The 22,663-nt window shown below is 39.7% G+C and overlaps 1 protein-coding gene, 3 non-coding genes and 1 pseudogene across 4 annotated transcripts; 4 read left to right on the forward strand and 1 right to left on the reverse strand.

Moving 5' to 3' along the window:
• The first annotated feature begins 77 nt into the window (after nt 1-77).
• On the forward strand, nt 78-8,959 carry lg10h5orf24 (linkage group 10 C5orf24 homolog). The gene is made up of 2 exons (XM_085421121.1): nt 78-358; nt 2,430-8,959. Exon 2 carries the CDS (start codon nt 2,433-2,435, stop codon nt 3,054-3,056), a length of 624 nt encoding a protein of 207 aa, XP_085277247.1. The 5' UTR covers nt 78-358; nt 2,430-2,432; the 3' UTR covers nt 3,057-8,959.
• A 788-nt stretch (nt 8,960-9,747) lies between these two features.
• On the reverse strand, nt 9,748-19,706 carry LOC146661018 (tripartite motif-containing protein 16-like; annotated as a pseudogene).
• Nucleotides 13,467-13,657, forward strand: LOC146661019 (U2 spliceosomal RNA). Its single transcript, XR_014913621.1, has one exon. It is a non-coding gene; the product is annotated as a U2 spliceosomal RNA (small nuclear RNA).
• On the forward strand, nt 14,501-14,583 carry trnal-uaa (transfer RNA leucine (anticodon UAA)). Its single transcript has one exon. It is a non-coding gene; the product is annotated as a tRNA-Leu (tRNA).
• Nucleotides 15,796-15,878, forward strand: trnal-uaa (transfer RNA leucine (anticodon UAA)). The gene has a single exon. It is a non-coding gene; the product is annotated as a tRNA-Leu (tRNA).
• Nucleotides 19,707-22,663: the final 2,957 nt, after the last annotated feature.

Here is a 22,663-nt window from a genome sequence, read left to right on the forward strand (position 1 = left end):
CGTCGTGAAAGCAGTTCAGGAGGAGGGGAAGGAGAATAACCTCTTCACATCCCCAGTTTGCTGTTGTGCGCATGCTCAGACTGCGCTGCTGTCTTATTAATTTTTAATGGAAAATGGCTGCGTTTCTTATCCAAACCGCTGGAGCTGGGAGATGAAAAAAGGAGCCGTCTAGCTGACCACATCTCACCTCTCATCGTCGCTCGCGTCGAAACTACCCGATGCGGTGATCGTGTGTTAGCGAACCGATGTCCTGTGGCGAGAAAATATTCTGGAAAATGGATCGACTCGCGCTTTGAGGGGGATGAAAGATCATTTTGCTCCTTAACCCTTTCTGCTCCGAGATCTGCGAACAATCGAGGTACAGTAACGTTAGCGCTAACGCGGGTCTCCGGAGGGGCATTTAGATTCGTTATGCGGCTCAAATGCGAGCACATAAATCAGCTCTGTCCGCGGTCAGCTGCCATGTTGTAAACAGAGTAAACCAGTCTCTGTGTCTCTTAAAAAAAAAAAAAGCCCGTTATTCGGGCCAGGAACGAGGCTACGTTCAGCCCTCGGTGCTGCTCGTTAACGGAGAGCTGGAGGTTTTGTCTGAATGCAAAGATGCGGAATCCATGTGCATTTTGTTTTTTGTGAATGAATATTACTACTGACAGTGTGGCGTGTGTGATGGTGAAAGTCCACACCTCCCTGCGTCCCGTTTCCTCTGCAGAAAAGGCGACAGCAGCTGTGTGCACTCTTTACTTCACTCCATTTACACTCTTCATTACTGTAATTAAAGTGTGCAAAGCAGCCAAATGCATTCAGTCTAACGCGGTTTTATGACCGGCGAGAGGAGAGGTCTTGCTCTAAGGCACTTCAGCACCACTTTGGTGAGGTCTATCCTTATTCTTAAGGTCGAAGCTGTTTATGGGACGTATGTAATCATATGCTGTTTGTTAAATTATGAAACAGCTTTTCATGGTCGAGTTAACACGAGAAAGTCTGCGTGTAAACAAGCGAACTAGATGTGAACTTGAGTTTCTAAACAAAGCATTTTTCATCGAGATCTATAGTTTTTGTATTTTTTTATTGTTATTTCAATATTTCTAATAAGTTACTTTTAATTCTGTTTAGTTTCAGGGGATTTTCTTGTTTATTTTAATAGTTTCAGCACTTGTTTTTTTGTTGTTATATGAAGGGTATTTGCCTGGTTATATAGGTAGTAGTAGTAGTAGTAATAATAACAATAATGTTTTTTAACTTTTAGGGGTTGTTGTTGTTACATGAAGGGTGTGAATCCAAATTTCTAATTTGGTTTTAATTCTGTTTAGTTTCAGAGTGGATTTGCTTGTTTTTCTTGTTTACTTTTAGTTTAGTTTTGTATGTTTCCGTGCTAATTATTATTGAAGGCAGATTAGGAAGTTCAAAGCTGGTATTATAAAACAAGGACAACACTGTGTGAAGGCAGTTGACTCACAGTCATTATAATAAAAACAAACAAACAAACAACCCAACAGATTAACCAATGCCTCCTCAGGCTGAAAATAAATAAAATAGCCCTTTATTGTCACTGTACATGTAGAACTAAGTTATAAGTCCTCCATGCCAACTGTGCAGGAACAAAATATAAAGGGTAAGACAGCAGGAATAAATAAGAAACAAGAGAAATTGGAGAACAAAGTGCTTAGAAGTAGTGCAAGTTAACTAAGACTAAGCATATTTACTCAATATTGTGGATTACTTTTGTAAGTCCATTATTGTTTCTGTTAGTTTGCCTTTCTTTTTGAGTCTACGTTTTATTTGAGGTCTGGTTGTTGGGTCTTTATCTTATAGTACAAACACCATGAGACAACAGTTATTGTGTAGTTTGTTTGCTGTAATAACCTCGACTTCAGCACACAGCCACATTACAGTATGCTGCTGCTCCTTCTCTGCAGAGCAAAACAATCCTCAAGTCCTTTCTTCTGTTAAAATGGTTCAGATATAGCATCGTCTCCCACCTTCATGCACTTTGAAGTTTCCCCTTTCAGTGTGCAATGTGGTCATTGTTGCCCCTTGGTCATAGTAGATGCTTTCAGCCTTCTACTGTCAGCGTGGCAGTAATGAGCCCTTAATATTTAGCGCTGACACTAAATTTGAACTTTGACCAGCAGCACAAAAGTGAAGCTCACTTCAGAAATAAGCAGCACCCTTTCTTGACCTTTCTTATGAGAATAATCTGTTGGGATGGGATTAGACCCACCGTGTGTAGATCTGGATTAGACCAGATGATGCTTTCAGAATATTTCACTGAAGTCTTAGTGTTCCCATGTTTCTTGTCTTCATGCAAATATGGGTATGATCAGTTTCAACTGCAGAGTTGTTTTTTAACTTTAACCTGACATGGCACTATCCAGAAAACATTAGTCCTGATGTTTGAGTGATGATGCATTATTTCCAACCCCCAACAGAAGATGATGCGCCAGGTGACAACCAGTGACTTCTGCATGAACAGCAGGCCGTCATGCCTAGCAGAGGACAGCCACCACCCCACTGCTCACTTTGACCTGTGCACCTCACAGGCCAGCAAGTTCTACCCTCCTCCCCCTCCATCATCCCTCCAGATGACACTGGCTCCCATGGCCTTACCCACCCAGAGCCACAAGCCCATGGTGTGCCAGAGACAGGAAGTTCTTGGGGGTGACCCCCGCTCGTCTGGAAAGCTAGCAGGGTTAAAAAACACCAATCAAGCAACAGATGATGCCAAGAAGAAGAACAAGTCTGTCGGGAAGACGGGCAGACGTGGGAGGCCTTTGGGAACCACCAAGCTAGCTGGTTATAGAACCAGCACAGGGCGACCACTCGGCACCACCAGAGCTGCCGGGTTCAAGACGAGTCCTGGAAGGCCGCTCGGTACGACCAGAGCGGCAGGGTATAAGGTCAGCCCCGGGAGGCCTCCTGGCAGCATCAAGGGCCTCTCTCGCCTCAACAAACTGGTTCACAGTAGCACTTGCAGCGGAGCAGCTTTCCCCTATCCACTACCACACAAAGAAATCCTCTGTGAACCTTCCTGCAAAGAGAAGCCCGCTAATGAGTAAAGCCTGTACCCCGTTTCTACTTCACCCTTCGTCTCTGGAATAACAGACAGACACGCACAGGTTTCCTGCCACATATTGAGGGTGATTGCAAACTTTCCTAGTCTGCTGTGTGGCAGAGAGAGGGGAGGATTTTTCTATTATTCGTGTTTGTGTCTTTTGTGTGCCTGCCACCTGATAAAATTACTGTTTTTCAGTGCTAGAGATCTATAGTGTGCGAAAGGTTTCACTACACAGTGTACACATTGCTGTATCTGTTTTCTGGGGAGAAAAAAATACCAGATATTCATTGAACAAGAGGCTTTTATCCAGCAGCTACTGTGGTAGTTAAGTCTTAGAGTGTTACATGTAGCATTTTAACGCCAACAAATGTTGGAAACTTGGACTGTCCTGTCAGATTTTCTCTTCACGATTATTGCCAATAACGACAATATTATTGCAATTTTGCAAGTTCATCTACACCGTTGTCTATTGCATAATTTCTTTTGAGGCAATTTAATTAAATCTCCAAATAAATGGAGTTCGCAAGAGAGTGTGTAACCATAGCCATGCAAAAGCATAGAATAAGAACAGCTACACAATAATGTATGATGTGATGTTGATCATTTATTTTTAAATTATCGAGGAAACCTCTAATGGAAACAATTCAAAATCTTGTTTGATGTAAACAAGGACATTATTGCTGAACTACAGTTTGTAATTTAAATGAGCTGCCGTCATGAAAAACAGGCAGGTTGATAGGAAGTAAAGAAATATAGTTATAGAGGAAAGGTTGGTAGTCTAGTGGTTTGCTCAGTGGCACTTCAAAAGTAGAAATCTAAATATTTATCCAGCATCCAAGAACTAAAATCTGACCGATCCAGTTCCACTCAGCTCCTCATGTAACACAAAAAAGGAATTCCTCCTAAAAACAGATTTTATTCTCTAAATGTCACATTGCAAAATATCTACATATTATTTGCATGCAAAACCACTGACTCAACATGCAGATCATTGTTATTCAGCTAAGGTTTTGTTTGTATTTTTTTAAACTAAAAGTATAAAACTTTAAAAAAAAATGTACACACCTTCACAGCAACACTCTTCGTCTCTGATGACTTGCTACAAATTGGCTAATGTGGACTGTGGTTGCCTTTTTTGTTACATATTCGGCACAGAGAAGCTGTAGACATTTGGATGGATGGTGTTTTTGTATTTGATCACTCTTCACAGCCACTAGCTAGTCCCAGCAACCTGCTGGCTTATTTGTGGTGGGACTTGTTTCTCCACTCTCTGCTTTTGTCTGCTATTCTTTTGCAAATTTCAGCACAAATACCAAAATAATCATTTTTTAAAATGCGCTCTTTTTCTACACAGCTTACTTTTACAAGAACGACAAACTTAATGTCTTAAAAAAGCAACATGCCCATTTAAAAATATGACCTTCCTCACTGTTCCTGCTCTGGAACAACTTTTAGACATGTTTTGTTTCGTTTTTAGGAGGCACTTGTGTTTGAAACGCAGCTTAAATGTCCTTATATTGATCTAAAAGCTTCATTTTTAGCTTTGCATTTATCACTCCTACGGCAAAATGTAAACCCGTGTGACTGTTTTTAGTGTGTAGATGTCAGTATAAAGTAAGAGAAAGGGTACACTGCTTTATTCTAAAAGGCTCACATTGTAGAGGAAAATCTGTTACCTATTATTGTGTTCTTGTTTTGTGTCAAACCACAGGGTCCATTTGTTGGTGTAAAATAATGAAATCTTGCGTCAGTGTTACATTTGTCCCAAGATAGTGAACAGATTCACAGATATTCAGAATCTCATCTGCTATGAATGTGTTGCTGAATGTAATTCGAATGATATGACTTTTAAAAGTTAAACACTTTTACCCAGCTAAAGACTCAAAAGTCTTATTGGCATCCTTGCTCACAGATCAGAAAATACACTGCCTGTCAAAAAAAATCTAATAATATCTTGCACTGCCTTTTTAGCTTTGATGACAGCTCGCATTCACCATGGCATTGTTTCGATAAGCTTATGCAGCGTCACCACGTTTTTGTACATACACAGTTGCATGCTCCTGCAGGGTTATGAAAGCCTGAAATATGAAATAATTGCTAGAAAGTTCTTTGAATTTTTTGAAAATGGAGAGTTTATTGAACTATCTAGCAAATTTGTTTGAAAAATGAATTACATTTTAATTTCTATATATGACTTTTAATTTATATTGTGTTTGCTACATCTGGCTTCAAAGAAAATACTTAAAAATTAATTTTTTTAGGTTTGTTATTGGGAAAAAAAATCACACTGATGATATAACTCACAAAAAACTGAATGTATGTAATATGAAACAATAGGCGTTAAAGGGTTAAATCTGGCAATTTTTCCACTGCTGAGTCCAATCTTTATACTTCCTACCAAATTGAACCCTTTTCTACCCTTTCATTGACGAGTGGTTTTGTTTAGTCCTGTTCTTTTTACTCTGTGCTTACTGCCTTATTGTAATGAGAACTTGGAAAGCCCCTACCCGGTTTTAGTAGTTTATCAGTCTCTTTAGTTGTTTTCTTTGCCTGAAAGAGGCCAATAATTTGACCCTTCCAACATACTTGGATGAAAAATGATGGATGAAAATTTTTCTTTTTTTTTTGCTTTGTAAAATTTGTTTTTTTGGCCAGGCAGTGTATGGACAAAATGCTGAAAGTAAACAAATCAGACCATCTAATAAGGCTTTCTCCCACCACAGGCCTCTAGGTTTTAGTGGGAAATCTGCAGAGAGAGGGCGCTGTTCCTCCAGAGGAAAGACGAGCTGATAGCAACATTTGGTGATCACACCATCACTGCTGTGAGTCTCACAGCATCATCACTTAAAATCATCACTTAAAATGTAACTTTCCTAAAGGAAAAGTTTAAGCAGCTCATTATTTTTTAAGTGATGACAAAGTCCAATCATGCTTATTATTTAAGGTTAGTATTTATTGTGCATTTTTAGGTATATTACCATTACCCTGTAACGCACTTGAAGCCGACCGTAGGTGAAAGCGATGTTTTCTGAAATGCCAGTTTAGTGTAAATGTAAGATGCACAAAGCTTTATTGGTTTAATATTTGTGACTTTACAACATGTGTAATACACATATAGTTAATGAGAATTTTGATACAAAATGACCGATTGGCTATGTAACTACTTGCCACTATAATTTTTTTACTTAATCATTCAGCAAATAATAATTTTTGGTCTTTAAAACGTTCCCTACTGAACATTCGCTTTTTAATTGTATTATTCATTTATGGGTGGCTTTAAATCCAGAGAGTGGAGAAAGTGAAACAGTGTCACTAAGTCGCTCTGCTATAACATTTATAATAGTTACATTTGGTGCAATAATCTGTTGTATGTATTGTACTGTGGAAACTTTGATACTATCACTTTTTATCATTGTATTTTTAAACTTGTGTATAAGGCCTTTTATCATTGGTTTGTTGACGTGCGTAGTGTTATCAGAGGTAATTCATACAAACATCCTCTTCACCCTCCTTTTACCAAAGAATATGATCTCATCTGACTTGATCTAAAAATACTCGAACAACCTCACAAAACAGCCGGCGCATGAAAATGGAAATGGAAGTTAAAAAACAAACAAACCACTAACCCATAAAATATGATTGTTTGGCTTCATCGTTACATTGTTACATCTGGGAGAGTATGTGTTTAATGAGCACACTGTAAAGTAGTACACGTTGATAATACAAACTTTACTTTTCATTGTTTTCTATTTATATGCTTCAAAATTAGACTTCTTTTTATCCATAATTCTTATATAGTCATGTTTGATATTTACCTGATATTTTCCATTGAGATTATGGTGGATATGGTGCCTGTTTTTCTCATGATCTGACCTTTTTTTTTTTTTTACACAGTATTTGTGGCTAAAGTGTTTATTAAATTGTTATTATTTGTTTCTAACCCTGATAGGATCAACAAAACTGGGGAGCTTTTCCCACAGCAGACATTTTGATATATGACACAGCAGGAAAAGCATAAATAAGAGCATACACAATGGCTATTGTGAAGTTTGCTCGCAGTGACTTAGGGAGATTTGAAGACATGTTAAGGTTGCTTATAACATGTGTAAGTCACCTTTTAGTAAAAGCTGTGACATATGGCTTTTTGTTACTGCTCTTCAATCTTCTGGGTAGCTTCTGTTCTTATAACATCTGCAACTTACTGAAAAAGTGAACACACACACACACAATTAGCTTTGTTCACTTTTAGCAGCTCCAATAGACTTTTACATCTTGCTAGTTTGCTATTAGCGGCTAAAAGCTAGATATTTGCACATAGACAGTGGAGTTTTGGAAACTTTGCGTTTTTTAAAATCTGTTAATAACAACAGTATTTAACGCCAAACACCCAGATTATGTGTAAAAAACCCTCATCAGGCATATTCAATTTTTTATTGAAAGAGCTTAGCTAGCTCTCATATGCGTTTTTTTTAGCAAGTAAGGGGGAAACTGTTATCTGGATTGAATTCCAATAATTAGTCGCAGGGCCAACACACAGAGACAGACAACCATTCGCACTCACATTCACTTGCACATTCACACCTATGGGCAATTTGGATTAACCAATTAACCTATCCCCAAGTGCATGTCTTTGGACAGTGGGAGGAAGCCGGAGTACCCGGAGAGAACCCACGCAAACACGGGCAGAACATGCAAACTCCACACAGAAAGACCCCGGCCTGATGGTGGAATTGAACTCAGGATGTTAATGCTAGAGGAGCTTTGGAGCGCGGCAGAGTCAGCAGAGCGTTGCTGACTGTTAAACACTATGCCTCCTCTGCTCTTATTACTTCATGACTGAGTTGCTGTGGTTCCTAAACACTTCCACTTTGCAATAAAACCACTTACAGCTGATTGTTGAATATATCTAGCATGAAAACTGACTTGTTGCAGAGGTACCGCAGCACTACGCTTGAATGTGAGCTCTTCAGAATGACTCATTCTTTCACAAAAGGCAGACTGTGTGGGTAGGTGCTTGATTTTACACACCTGTGGCAATGAGACTGAAAGACTGAAAGTTGTGGCTCAATACGTTTGTTCATATAGTGTGTATAGTGTATGCAACTAAGGAAAAACCCCAAAACATGTTTCAGCTCTTAAAAAAAAGACAGGAAGCTTTTTGTGTTACAGGCGTTAAAAGAACAGAAGGTAATTATAACAACCGTTATCTTAATTATCTCAAGCTTTGATATTTTTAAGTATAGATATATGCTGAGGCTGAGGTAGTTATGATTGACTCTCAAGTATTTGACCTTTCAAAGTCAGAATTTAGGTAAGACACTTTCTGCACCTTTACAGATTTTCTCTGAATGGTAAGAATTTAAGGGAATGAAATGATAAATGTCCAATGATCCCAGAGCGCCCTGACTTTGTTTGTGCGTCTGTTTTACTGTAGCTTTTATTTCTTTTGTAGAATTGATGTACAAAAGAAAAAAGGACAAGGTGTTATGTTAATAATTTCTGATGTGTAATTTTTTTTTACTTCTAAGGAGGACATCAAATAAGGGATAAGGAATTGATGGTGCATTTGTTGACATTCCTGGCATTTTAAACTTTAATATTCCAAATGAACTCAATGCTGACGCAGTGCACAGTTATGTATAGTTAATTGCTGACTTCATTACCCTATAATGAGTGTTTTTGTTTCTTTCACCCTCTTCGGCATTCAGTCAACACACGGTCTTTCGTCTGTAGATAATGATTTTTAAAAATTACCTCACATTTTGAGTGTTTTTGAGACAATGATCAGAAGTCCAGTTATTCCTGAAGTGTGATTGGAGAAGCGTGTAAAGCTTTGTATAATTCCCATTTTATTCCTGCATGATTGTTGTGGAATGTTTAAACAAGTTGTGTAATAAATCTGAAAGTAACACTGTCTGGTGAAATGTTTACTTTTATTTACTTTTGTAACCTTTTACTTATTTGTTATATTAAAATAAAAGTAAAGAAATTGAGAATCATAAAAGTGGAACAAATCCAAGATTTATTTTAAATGGCCATGGACAGGACAATAGGAAATCTATCAGAAATAAATGCAACCATCAGGTGTGGCTCTTCTGCTGTGCAGGTTACAAAAGACGGGACCGTTTTGCTCAGTGGAAGAAAAGATAACCTGAGCTTTTACACTAAATATACTCTATAACAATTAAAAATCCTGCATTTGTAAAGATTGAAAGCATTAGTGTTAACATTATAGCTACCAAAAGTAAATTTGGTCATTATTCAGAATGCTTCAATTAAACATGCTTAAATTTACATTTAATACTGCTGTGATTTTGTAATATCATTAAAACAGCTTTATAATATATACAAGAAGAATACACAGCATATGAAATACCCAGCAACAAATATAGACATTGAATTAATTAATATATAAATTATAATGACATTTTCTTACATTATAATACATTCCTTTCGGAGATGATTGTGTTCAGAGAAATTAATAGGTTTATTTAAATGAATAAATCAAAACACTTTCTAATGCAAGTTTTATTCTTATAAAATCTGCATATGTTATAAGTATACCTGCTTTTATAAATGAAGTATTTTTCAATTTTTTTAAATTCTCACCCACAGAGTTTGACCTCAGCAGTGCAGCCACATCTCAGCATATATTATTTTACTGTTCACCACAGATCAGTCATCACTCCGGTCTACTTTAACTTACACAACTCAACAGTGTCTCCAACAAATGCTGACAACCAAAAACCAGGATAGAGAGGCTGAGTGAACCTGGCCTGGACTCTGTGGAGGAGATTCATGGTCTCAGTGATGCTGTAGAACAGGGGTGTCAAACTCAAATACACAGTGGGCCAATATTCAAAACTGGAACAAAGTCGCGGGCTAACGTTAATATTTATTGAAAAACAAAATCTTCAGATTCTCAGATATAAGAATGAATCTTTTCTTATGGACTCAAACAAGTTTTGCTGAAAAACTGAATATGGAACAAGCAAAGCTTAATACTAAACAATATATATATTAGCTGTATAATACCAGTAGGCCAGCTCTAATAGTAATTTGGTATGGCTTCGCGGGCCAAATGTAATTAGGCTGCGGGCCAAATTTGGCCCGCGGGCCAGAGTTTGACACCTGTGATATATACAGTGGTAGCATACACAGTATGTGATTATGGATATGGTTGTAGAAACATGCAAGACATAAATTTAACTATTTTACCGCTACTATTAATTTGTAAGTAATAGATATCTATAAGTATAGACATGTACATGCACACTACACACACATGTGTACTGTAATTCATTATTATCAGGATGTCCAAAAAACTCACTGAAAAGCCTTCAGCTAATCCAAAATGCTGCAGCAAGAGTCCTGACAGGGACTAGAAAGAGAGAGCAGATTTCTCCTGTTTTGGCTTCCCTTCATTGGCTTCCTGTTAAATCCAGAATTGAATTCAAAATCTTGCTCCTCACATACAAGGTCTTAAATAATCAGGCCCCATCTTATCTTAATGACCTTGTAGTACCATATCACCCTATTAGAGCACTTCGCTCTCGCTCTGCAGGCCTACTTGTTGTTCCTAGAGTATTTAAAAGTAGAATGGGAGGGAGAGCCTTCAGTTTTCAGGCCCCTCTTCTGTGGAACCAGCTTCCAGTTTGGATTCGGGAGACAGACACTATCTCTACTTTTAAGATTAGGCTTAAAACTTTCCTTTTTGCTAAAGCATATAGTTAGGGCTGGACCAGGTGACCCTGAATCCTCCCTTAGTTATGCTGCAATAGATGTAGGCTGCCGAGGGATTCCCATGATGCACTGAGTTTTTCCTTTCCAGTCACCTTTCTCACTCACTATGTGTGAATTGACCTCTCTGCATTGAATCATATCTGTTATTAATCTCTGTCTCTCTTCCACAGCATGTCTTTTATCCTGTCTTCCTTCTCTCACCCCAACCGGTCGCAGCAGATGGCCGCCCCTCCCTGAGCCTGGTTCTGCCGGAGGTTTCTTCCTGTTAAAAGGGAGTTTTTCCTTCCCACTGTCGCCAAAGTGCTTGCTCATAGGGGGTCATATGATTGTTGGGTTTTTCTCTGTATCTATGAAGCGCCTTGAGGCGACTTTTGTTGTGATATGGCGCTTTATAAATAAAATTGAATTGAAAATTGAATTGAATTGAATGTACACACTAAATATACATATGTATACATACACATATACCTGCACACGTCCATACATATAAAAAGATGCATTATGCATGAAGTGTGACAGTGTATGTCCACAATGTCCAGTGACTTATGACTTTGTGATTGAGGAGTTATAGAGTCTAACTGCTTTTGGGATGAATGATCTGTGAGAGCGCTTCTTCCTGCAGTGAGGCTGTTTCACTCTCTGACTAAAAGAGCTGCTCAGCAAACAGACTCATGCAGAGGGTGATGTGGGTTGTTCATGATGGATGTCAGCGTTACTAATATCCTCCTCTTGCCCACTGCCTCCACAGACTCCAGAGGACATCCCAGCACAGAGCTAGAGCTCCGCACCAGTTTGTCAAACCTGCTCCTGTCCCTGTCCGTGCATCTGCTCCCCCAGCAGGCCATTGCATAGAAAAGGGCAGATGCTACCACGGTATCATAGAATGTCCTTAAGAGAGTCCTGCAGACTCCAAAGGACCTTAGTCTCCTGGAGAAGTCAAAAAACATTTTCCTCACAGTGCTCCCAGACTGTTCTAGGTGAGAGAGGGATCGGTGTAAAAGGTAGATGACAGCGTCATCCACCCCGATTCCAGATCGGTAGGTGAACTGCAGGGGGTCGATCGCTGAGCTCACCAGTGGGCAAAAGTGGTGCAGAACAAGCCTTTCCATGGTCTTCATCAGATGAGAAGTCGAGGCCACAGGCTTGAGGTTGTTTGGCTCCTTGGGGTGTGCGATTTTTGGCATCGGAACCATGCAGGAAGTCTTCCACGGTTCAGGACCCCTTTCCAGACTCAGGCTCAGGTTGAAGATGTACAGGACCACCTGACACAGCTGGTCTGCACAGTCCCTGAGCAATCTGGAGCAGATTCCATTCGAACCTGCTGCCTTCCTTGCCTTTGTCCTCTTGAGCTGACTTAAATATATATTTTAACCAAGATGGTGCCTTGTCTCTACATCACCCAGTTTTCTTCTAAATGGGACTGCAATCTTAAGAATTGTAAATGCTTCAAGAGCAGTTTACATGTCTGATTCTTTTGGTGTAAGTGTAGCTTTTGTTAGTTTAAGGTGGTTAAACTGGCTTTGTTTTTGAAGTGTTTAAAAAATAGCTGGCAATAGTTCTATTTAATGTTTTTATTAAATGTCACACCATCACACCACAATCTTAAGACGTCTTGCGGTCTACGGCTTAGGGTGGCTTGTATTCTATTACTTCGTATAAAGTAAACACTGCCCCCTAAGAGAACCTTTTAAAGGTAGGTGTGGTCAAACCAACTCTTTATGAACAGTGCCTTTTATTTCATTCTGACATTTAACCCTAGTTTCAATTGTCGATGTCGTACTGTTTTGTTAATCCTAATTGTTTTTGTTTGTTTATTTTTGTGTGTGTTTTCTAACCTAAGGGTGTTTTGCTAACTGCTAAACAAGCTAAAGTGTAAAAAAAATTATTCGCTTTTCTTTTGTTTGTTTGTTATGTTTTTTTTTGTTTTTTAAAAAAAGAAATAGCACTGGGGTTAGTTCGTTAAAGTAATACAAATGCAGAAAAGATAAACAGATACATTCAACCTCCCTCCAGCTGCAAGTTTTCTCAGACTTTCTCATTTCACACCAAAGTTACAAAAATGCATAAATAATTGTAACTTATTTAAGCTAGTTTTGTATGTCCACTTCCATGGTTAGAAACTGCTGCAAATCCAGTGTCAGTACTCTACAGTAGATTACTGTGGTCTAGAGTAGACTTTGTGCAGTTTTCTGTCTGTACACCTGAGGGCGGAAGTGTGTCTTTGTGAAACCTTAAACAATCATAGACGTGTTTATTTGATTTTCGTCGTTTCATTTCAACGCACGATACTGGTATTATAATTCTTTCATCTTGTAATTATCATATTATGAAAACAATTATAACGCCAAGAAAGTTATAAAAATGAATTTAAGACGCTCCGTCTTAACGACCGCTGATTGGACTGCAGACGACCACGTGATTTTGAATCTCATTAACCGGCACACGCTGACCGGCGTTTCAGAAACTAAAGTGTCGTTATATATGTGGCGCCGTTTATAAACTGAAACATGCCGACCATAGTTATATTGTGATTTTCGGAGGTAAAACGTCAGTAAAACATCGACCTGTCCTCTACCATTTGTTAGAAGGCGACTGTGTTCTTCATTGTAACCATGAGTTAGAGTTGCAGTAAGCAGAATGAGTCGTTTCTGTCGTGCCATATGTGGGTATCGCTTCTCGGCCTTTTGGCTAAGATCAAGTGTAGTATCTGTTCTTATCAGTTTAATATCTGATACGTCCCCTACTCGGGGACCATATATTAAATTGATTTTTGGAACAGGGAGATGGAATAGGGGCTTGCTCCGTCCACTCCACGCATCGACCTGGTATTGCAGTATTTCCAGGAACGGTGCACTCCCTGAAGCTGTGAAAAAGAAGTGTAATTTGATTCAACAGTTTCTGTAAAGAAATTTGTTATACGTTAGATATATGCGTGCGTGTGGATATGTGGACATTGCCTTCGTGTAATCTTCGAAGGTTAGTCAGGCTGAAATGTTGCGACTTAATATTTGTGAATGAGTTACATTTAACTATTACGAGAATTACTAAATCCTGCCACTTGGACTGACACGTGGACACACACTTTCTATGGGAAATCAAAAAAATATGTAGTTTTGAACTGCAGTTACATTATTCTGGCTCGAATCCTGCAGTTACCTCTGTTGTCCACTAGAGACCGATAGAAGTCTTTAAAAACCGGAGGCTGCCATCTACAAGGACTCATGTTGATTATAGGTTTAACTCTTCTCTTTCTCTACATACTGCAGCTTCCTGTCCTCTGTGGCTGTAAATTACATCGTTTGAAAAAAAAAAAACCCACAATTTTTTCTTGGCTTCTTTAGCTAAAATCACCTGTATTGTCTGTTGTTTCCATTTGTGGATGGTTAATAGTGCAGAAGATTGTTTTTCTGTTTTCAGGATTACATGAAAACATTTTGGAACAGATCATTTTTGTATATAATAAATCTTAGGATAGTATTGGTTTTGATGATTTATAAAACAGCTGTGTGCCGTAGCCCTGGTAGTGTGGATCCTTAGTGTGTAAAGAGTAGATAACTCATGTAATATGTGTGAATGAAAATCCATGGACTTTATAAGAGTCCTCCATTTATGGCTATGATCCTAACAAACAAGAATAATACGTTTCTTTCTCCTACCAATCTTCCTGTTTCCTAAAGGAACACACATACACAATATATCTGCGCCAGGATGGCCGAGTGGTTAAGGCGTTGGACTTAAGTTCCAATGAGCGGATTCTCTCGTGGGTTCAAACCCCACTCCTGGTATAATTTGGAGCCTCATGACTGGTAAACTGAAATGTATCTATGGGAGCAACAATGATCAATAGGAGTTTTTAGGAATTTGCTTTGAGCAATATCCCCCCACCCAGTCACCCCCAAAAAAGCTGGGATGTAAGACAAGAAAGACAAATGAGAGGTCTGTGCCAAGGTTGCCCCCTCTCAGTCTTACTGTACATGTTATATGTAGAACCGTTGGCTTGTGCAATTAGGGAAAGCCCAGACATAACAGGAATACAGTTACCGGGAGGAGAAACATTAAAAATTTAACAGTATGCGGACGACACAATGCTGTACCTGGCTGATGATAAAAGTGTAACAGAATCAATAAGAGTTATACAGGAGTTTTTGAAGGCTGCGGGGCCTCAAATAAACAAGTATAAGTCAATGTATAAATACCTGGGAAGATGGGCGGGCAGGAGAGAGGCAATTTGTGAATATCAATTATGTGGAGGGCCAATGGAGGTCTTGGGTATTTCCTTTGGGAATACAGAGGGGGATGCTATCTTTAATTGGGGAAAGATTTTGAAGAAGATGCGTATAAAATTGGGGCTATGGAACAAGAGGAAGCTTACCATTTTGGGAAAGGTGCTAGTTATCAAAGCTGATATCCTACCAGGCCTTCTCCACCTTGCTTACATCTTCCCAATTCCATGTGTGTTGAGGTTTATATGAAAAATGTTTAAGTTTATGTGGGGAGGGATTATGAATATGTGAAAAGGGGGATGATGTACCAAGAGATAAGGTAGGGGGGAAGGAATGTGCCATGCATCCCTCTGAAGTTGGACATGATTTTTTGCAGTAATGTATGCAAATTGCTAAAGGAAGCATATATACACAAGTGCCAAGCTTTAATCTGTTTCTGGTTGTCTTTACCTCTGCGGTTTTTGATTGAATGGGATAATAAGGTCCCCAAAGCTGAGGATAGACCAACTTATTACCGTCAAATGGACAGATGGAGAAAGAAAAATAAGGAATGTAAAGATGTAATAATAATTATAAATCATAGACTTCTGTATAGAACCTTGGTGCAAAAGTATAAGACTGGGGTTTTGATCAGGGAGGCGGAAATGTGGGAAAGGGTGCAGGATAAAGAACTGAATAATAGATGTAAGGATTTTAATTAGCTCTTAATGCATAAGAGATTACCAGTAAGGGCTACTATGTATGCACATGATTTGGCAAAACGTAAATATATGCACCAGGATGGCTGAGTGGTTAAGGCGTTGGACTTAAGTTTCAATGAGCGGATGCTCTCGTGGGTTCAAACCCCACTCCTGGTACAATTTGGAGCCTCGTGTGTGGTAAACTGGATGGAATCTATGAGAGCAACAGATATGGTTTTTAGGTATTTGATGTGAGCAATATCTTTCCCACAAAAAAAAGCTGTGATGCTGAACCCAAAGGGAAAATTGTTAAATGGTTAATGAAAAAAGTGAATAAAATAACTACCTTGAAATTGGGAGGTGTCACCTCTCTGAAAGGCAGTTGAACACTTTTCAATGTAAAACTAATATTAACCAGGGATGTTTCTGTGAAATCATAATTTCTTTTTCTTTTCTTTTTTTCATTTTTTTTTAAAATGTCTTGTATTAAACCGCTGTTTTCTTTCTTGTGTTAATGCCATTCCTTTTCACTCTGGGAACAATGGGAAGTCACTTATCTGGGCAGAGCTGAGTGACATTTAAAGGTAATGCTGCATCTGCTGCACATGAGCTTCTTAAAGTAGATACAGTGTGGCTCGCTTGTCCTGACACAACGTGTAAACAGGAAGTCTACTGACATTTGTTCAACTTCAAGAAGTTAAATACCGAGAACCTTAACCACTCACTATTTCTATTTTTGGCAAAGCAGCCATATGTAATTGCACTTTTCAAGAATTTTATTTATCTTGCCAAAAAGTGATGACACTGTATTTTGTGACACATTGCATGTATTTTCTCACAGCAGTATAACGGACTACAGACCTATTATGTTAAATGTTTCTTTATCCCAGCATGTACAGTAGTTGTTGGATTGTTTTGAAGCAAACCCTTTCCCCCAGCAGCTTTGCCCATATTTCCTTACAATGTGGGACACTGTGCCATTTTTTTTAGTTGCCTAAAGCTGGAGGTCAAGATGAGAAATCGGCCAAAACAAATGTATTTCTCTTCTCTAAAATAAGATAAGATAAGACTATTGATCCCACAGCGGGGAAATTTTTGCATTACCTCAGCTCAGGTACAGATAGCAGCAGGAAAATACAAAAATACAAATAAAATACAAACAAATACAAAATAAGTAAGATAATACAATATATACCAGGGGTGTCAAACTCAAATACACAGTGGGCCAAAATTCAAAACTGGAACAAAGTCGCGGGCTAATGTTAATATTTATTGAAAAACAAAATCTTCAGATTCTCAGATATAAGAATGAATCTTTTCTTATGGACTCAAACAAGTTTTGCTGAAAAACTGAATATGGAACAAGCAAAGCTTAATACTAAACAATATATATATTAGCTGTATAATACCAGTAGGCCAGCTCTAATAGTAATTTGGTATGGCTTCGCGGGCCAAATGTAATTAGGCTGCGGGCCAAATTTGGCCCGCGGGCCAGAGTTTGACACCTATGCTGTAGAAAGACAGAATACCTGCCCTGTGATCCAAATACACTCCCACTCTGGAGGATTGAGGGCCTGAGATTAAAGTGGAAATGCTGTTGTGTCTGAAAACATAACTACCGTCCTCACATTCCAGTGCCCACGATTTCTCATTATTTCCAAATCCACATTTAATCCTGTTTCCTGTTCTACAAATGTCATTGTATGTAACTGCAATTAAAACTTTACCACTCCACTTTACTTCCCAGTAACAACATCCAGTCAGACCATCAGAACTCATCACCTGCCACCATGGTAAGAACCTTTTCGGATGCAGTGGCGGACTCCCTCAGGTGTCGGTGCGTTGGTGGTTCTTTGTGTCTGGGGGTGGGCGTCCAGGTGGGCTCACTCCTTGGCGGCCGCTTATCGGGGGCCTGGAGCCTGGGGCTCGCTTGGGCCCCTTCGGAGGTGGGGTGCCCCCGGCCTCTCGGCCTGGGGCTCGGTCACTCAGGCACAGCTGGGGGCCGGCGGAGCTCACGGGCGCGTCACTGCAACTCCCCCTGGCTTCTGCTCCGCGGCTGCTGAGTGAACCCTCATCTGGGACTCTCCTCAGCTCTTACTGGAACAGTGGCGCGGCTGCCCCTCTGTTGGTCTTCCTTGGTCTCTTGTGTTCTGGGGGCCTCTGGATGTCTGGAGTTTTGATCTCCTCCATACCCGCTTCACACCCCGGAGGACGGGGCTGTGGCCCCCCCACACTCCCTAGCAGATCGTTACATGGAGAAACCTTTGGAATACAAGCATGCTGATCCACACAGGTATGCACACGGGTGTTCACTGCTCGTAGACCCAAATTACACCTTTCTTGGCTGCTACTTCGAAGCACATCTGTCCTGCGTGCTGCACAACAACATTGAATATTTAGTATTTACTGCTGTTTACACTTAGCTAGATTAATGCGATGGTGTTGTGTTTAGTACGTTGCTTTGTTTTTTTTTTTGCTTGTTTTCTATTCTTCTCTCAACAGGTGATCCAGGAGATTTTTATTTTTTTTCTCCCCCCCTTTCTCACTGTCCCTCTCCCCTTCTGTTTTTCTTTTCCTTCCTCTTTCTTTCTCCCTTTCCTATCCCTCACTCATGTCTGTCCCGTCTGTAACATCTGAAAATAAAATATAATAAATAATAAAAACAAAGATCAACCAAATGGACCAATACGGCAATGCCACGATGATCCATTTGGCAAAGTAAATCCATTGGGTATCCTTGTTGGTCTTCAGACAACATTTCTGATGGCTAAAGAACCAAATGGGACAGGCAAAAAAAAAAAGAAAAAAAAAAAAAAGAAAAAAGAACCTTTTCGGATGAATGGAAACCAAGTGTTCGACTTGCGTCAGCGTTGCCTTCCTGTTGCTCATACTCAGAGATAAATATGGATTTGCAGTCTTTGGATCCAGTGTGATTTTACGGGCGTATTTCAAAAACTCGTGTCTAGTCACGGGCTCTTTTAGATCCACTTGAGTCATTTTCTGACAGGTGTTTGCCGGCTCTTCACTCAAAGCAGCCTGTAGTTCATTTCTGAGGTGTGACACTTCCATCATCATATCCTTAAAGTACTGTTGAGGTTGAACACTGATAGTGGGTACGTTTGTAGATGCACTCTGATGTGACAGTGAGGAGTAGTTTTTCAGAAAATGGAGGTGATCCTCAGTCAGTGAGAGCTGCTGCAGTTCAGTGTCTCTCCTCCTCAGATCTCTGATCTCCTGCTCTAGCTTCTCCTGAAGCTCTTTGACTCTGTTCTGTTCAGTTTCCTGCTTGGATCTGATCTTCTGCTTCACCTCAGAGCTTTTTTTCTCAATTAGATTGATCAGGTCTTTGAACAACTCCTCACTCTCCTTCCCTGTTTTATCAGCAGAAAGATTAATGGCCTCCACCTCCTCCTGAAGCACCTTCATATCTTTCTCTCTGTCCTGGATTCTCTGCTGGATGTTCTGTCGATTCCCTGATCGATCTTTCTGCCTCTCAGCTCTTTCTGCTGCAGCTGACACTGTGACATGGTCTTTGCGTTCATCCATTAAGCAGAGATAACAGATACACTGCTAATCAGTGCGGCTTTGACCAGCTTGTGTTTCTTTAGTGGAGCTATGTTGTAGTGAGGCTGGAGGTGCTGCTCACAGTAAGAGGCCATACACACCAGGCAGGACTTGGAGGCTTTCAGCTTCTTCCCAGAACAGAAATCACAGGCCACGTCTTCAGGTCCAGCATAGGCATGATCAGGTGAAGCAGCTGGAAGTCCTGCTTTCTTTAGGTCGTCCACTAACTCAGCTAACATGGTTTTTCACCAGGACAGGCCTCGGTGTAAAAGTCTTCTTGCACTGGGGGCAGCTGTATGTTTCCTTCTCATCCCAATATTTTTTGATACAGCTCATGCAGCAGCTGTGCCCACAGGGATTAGTGACGGGATCCTTAAGGAGATCCAGACAGATTGGACAGCTCAATTTTTCTTGATCCAGCTGATTCACTTGCTGCGTCATGTCTCCTCACGATGACTGTAAATGTCTGAAAGCTTTCCTTTCTGTTATAAGAATGCAAATATGAACTGAAATTCGAACCCAAAGTCCTTTTGAGGGAGGTCTGTGAAAGGGGAGGGTACAAAGATATTTACACTGAATGGACTTTGATTCTGATAGCAGGGCAAGAAGGGAAGGGTTGTGCGGTGAATGATTGTAGACGATCTTAGGTATATATTTTTTGAGTTAAGGTGAAGTAGTTGTTTCATGTGATCTCGCCTGTCTCAAAACATGAAAATATTCAACATGTTACTTGCTTTGTTCTGCCTGGAGAGTAAAGATGCTCACTCCTGTTAAGGTTCAAATTGAGGAAGGGTACAAGAGGTGATCGAAGAATAACCACACCGATCCGGCCGGGTGAAGTCAAACGATGATTTTAATGAACACACGTGTGGGAAGACACTCTGTACGCAGACAGCCAGTAGTCCTCGACTCAATCAAAGCATGAACAGATATTTTATAGCATCAGGGTTTGTTTACTGACGCCCCTTCATGCGTCACCGGTACATTTTATACATAGATCAGATCAACATCACCATGACTTTTCACCTAGAAAATCATCTTCTATTTTCATGGCTTGGTACTTTCCGTTCTTATCTTAAAATGAATCGTTCCTCTTTCTTGCCGAGACAACAAGGACGGTTCCTCTAAATAAATTTAACTAATGTGTGTGTATGTGTTGACCTCACATGCTCTTTGTGTCACCTCTTCACCTACTGTCTGTGTCTCGTCCTCAAATGCTCCTCAAAATAACCTGCACTTAGACTCTGCTTTCGGTTTCAGTTCTGCAAAAGGCACACTCTGCAAACCTGCAACTTCCTGTCAGCCTGCAACTTAGTCTTTCTGAAAGACACACACTGTTCAACCCCTGAATGCAATATAAACTCCAGATTATATTATTAATGCAATGGTAATAATGACAATTATTTAACAATAGCAGTAAAATAATTTCCCTGCTCCACACTCCTTTTCCAATAGTTATGTTTTTAAGTATTTTATATTATAATACAGCTAACTGGAGGCAAATATATAAGTATTTTTGTAACTCATTTTTGATTTGATCTTGCATTTTCTAAAATGGTGACTTGTAAGTATGTAATTTAAACAAATACAGTTACCGTACTACTTTATTTATAAAGCACTTAAAAACAACAACAGGGCAAACCAAAGTGCAGTAAAATGATATCAAATACAAAAGACAAACAACACACACCAGAAGGTAAAAGATACGGAAACAGAAAAGAGGAGTTGAAGTTAAACAATAAACAAGTACATAAAAGTAACATAAGATCACAGACATCTGACACTGGGTTGAAGGACAGGGAGTAAAAGTGTGTTTTAAAACGGTGAGTGAAGGAGCTCTTGCTTGCACAAGATAAAAATCCACCGGTGGCGTTTTGCATCAGCTGAAGGTGAGCAATGGAGGCCTGGGTGAGTTGGATGAAAAGTGCACTGCAGTAGTTGAGATGAGAGCATATAAAAGCATGTATGTCTCTTTCAAGGTTGCGTTTGACCAAAAGAAGCTTGATCTTTGACAGCTGCCTCAGTTGGAAGCAGGATTTTACCACAGTGTTCACGTGAGAATCGAGCTTTAGAGAAGGATCTCCTCTAAAGCTCATTTTCAGTCTTTTGTAGCTCAAAATACACTAAACACTGTATCAGTAGTGTTTACTACTCAGAGCTTTGGTCCTGACACTAATAGTTGTGTTGTAAACGTACAGCATATAAGAACACTGCTAACTGGACAGAGTACAGTGTAATAATAAAAAGAAGATTTTGTTTCTTTCTTTTCCTCTTTCTTCCTTTTTTATGTTTTGTGTGTCAAAAAAACAAAACAAAAAGAAAATAAACGTAATAAATGTGACATAATGTGCCATTCCCTCTGACATCAGTGCTACTGCCCTGCAGCACCACTGTTCTTTCTGACCAGCCTGAACTTGTCATGGCCCCTGGGTTTTTGTCCCAGTGTTCCTTATTCTTTGTTATTTAGATTCTGGGGTGAGTTGGTAGTCTTCATTCTTTCAGTTGTAGCTATATTTTGATTCCTGTGTTTTGAGTTATATGGCGTCTGGTTTATTTTTTAATTATTTTGTTTGTGTTTTAGAGTAGTATTTATAGAGCTAGCCACACAGCTATGGTTAAAATAATAGAAACACAGTGAAGCTGGAGGATGAACGCTAAGCATTAATAATAATAATGGATTGCATTTATATAGCGCTTTTCAAGATCATCAAAGCGCTTTACAATTCCACTCTTCATTCAGTCTCACATTCACACACTGGTGGAGGCAAGCTACAGTTGTAGTCAGAGCTGCCCTGGGGCAGACGGACAGAAGCGAGGCTGCCATATCGCGCCATCGGCCCCTCTGGCCATCACCAGTAGGCGGTACGTGAAGTGTCTTGCCCAAGAACACAACGATCGAGATTGTCCGAGCCGGGGCTCGGACCAGCAACCCTCCGATTACAAGACGAACTGCCAACTCTTGAGTGACGATCGCCCTATAAATAAGTTAAGTACAATGTAATAAGCCCAGGAGAGTGAGGGTACTTATATGGCCAGAGTCTGCAGCAGTGAGGAGGTAGTTTGTGTTTTTGATGAGAGCAGTTTCAGTTTTGTGGTGTGATCTGAACACAGATTGAAAATTTTAAAAAAAATGTGACATGTGTTGCCAGGATTTAACTAATAAATGAAAAGTTTGAAGTTGAAAAGTTACTGAAGTCTTTAAGGTCCAAATTCATGCCCATGATGACTTCAGGTCAGTTCAGTTAAATTCAGTTTTATTTGTATTTGCTTCACTCAGTATGAACAAGCACTTGGCAACAGCAGGTAGATAAACAGTGAGTAACAGTTTCCAGTGTAAACATTCAATTATAATTTGGTTTTCATCCGAAACACTTTCAGTTTCACACCAATCTGAGTAC

Source organism: Rhamphochromis longiceps, linkage group LG10 (genome assembly GCF_057381845.1).
Source record: "Rhamphochromis longiceps isolate RC_006_pf linkage group LG10, R_longiceps_female_GT1.1, whole genome shotgun sequence".
In the NCBI taxonomy this organism is placed as follows: domain Eukaryota; kingdom Metazoa; phylum Chordata; class Actinopteri; order Cichliformes; family Cichlidae; genus Rhamphochromis; species Rhamphochromis longiceps.

What these genes read in the sequence shown, in the direction of transcription:
- lg10h5orf24 (XM_085421121.1), top strand. Translation starts at nt 2,433, where the DNA reads ATGATGCGCCAGGTGACAACCAGTGACTTCTGCATGAACAGCAGGCCG.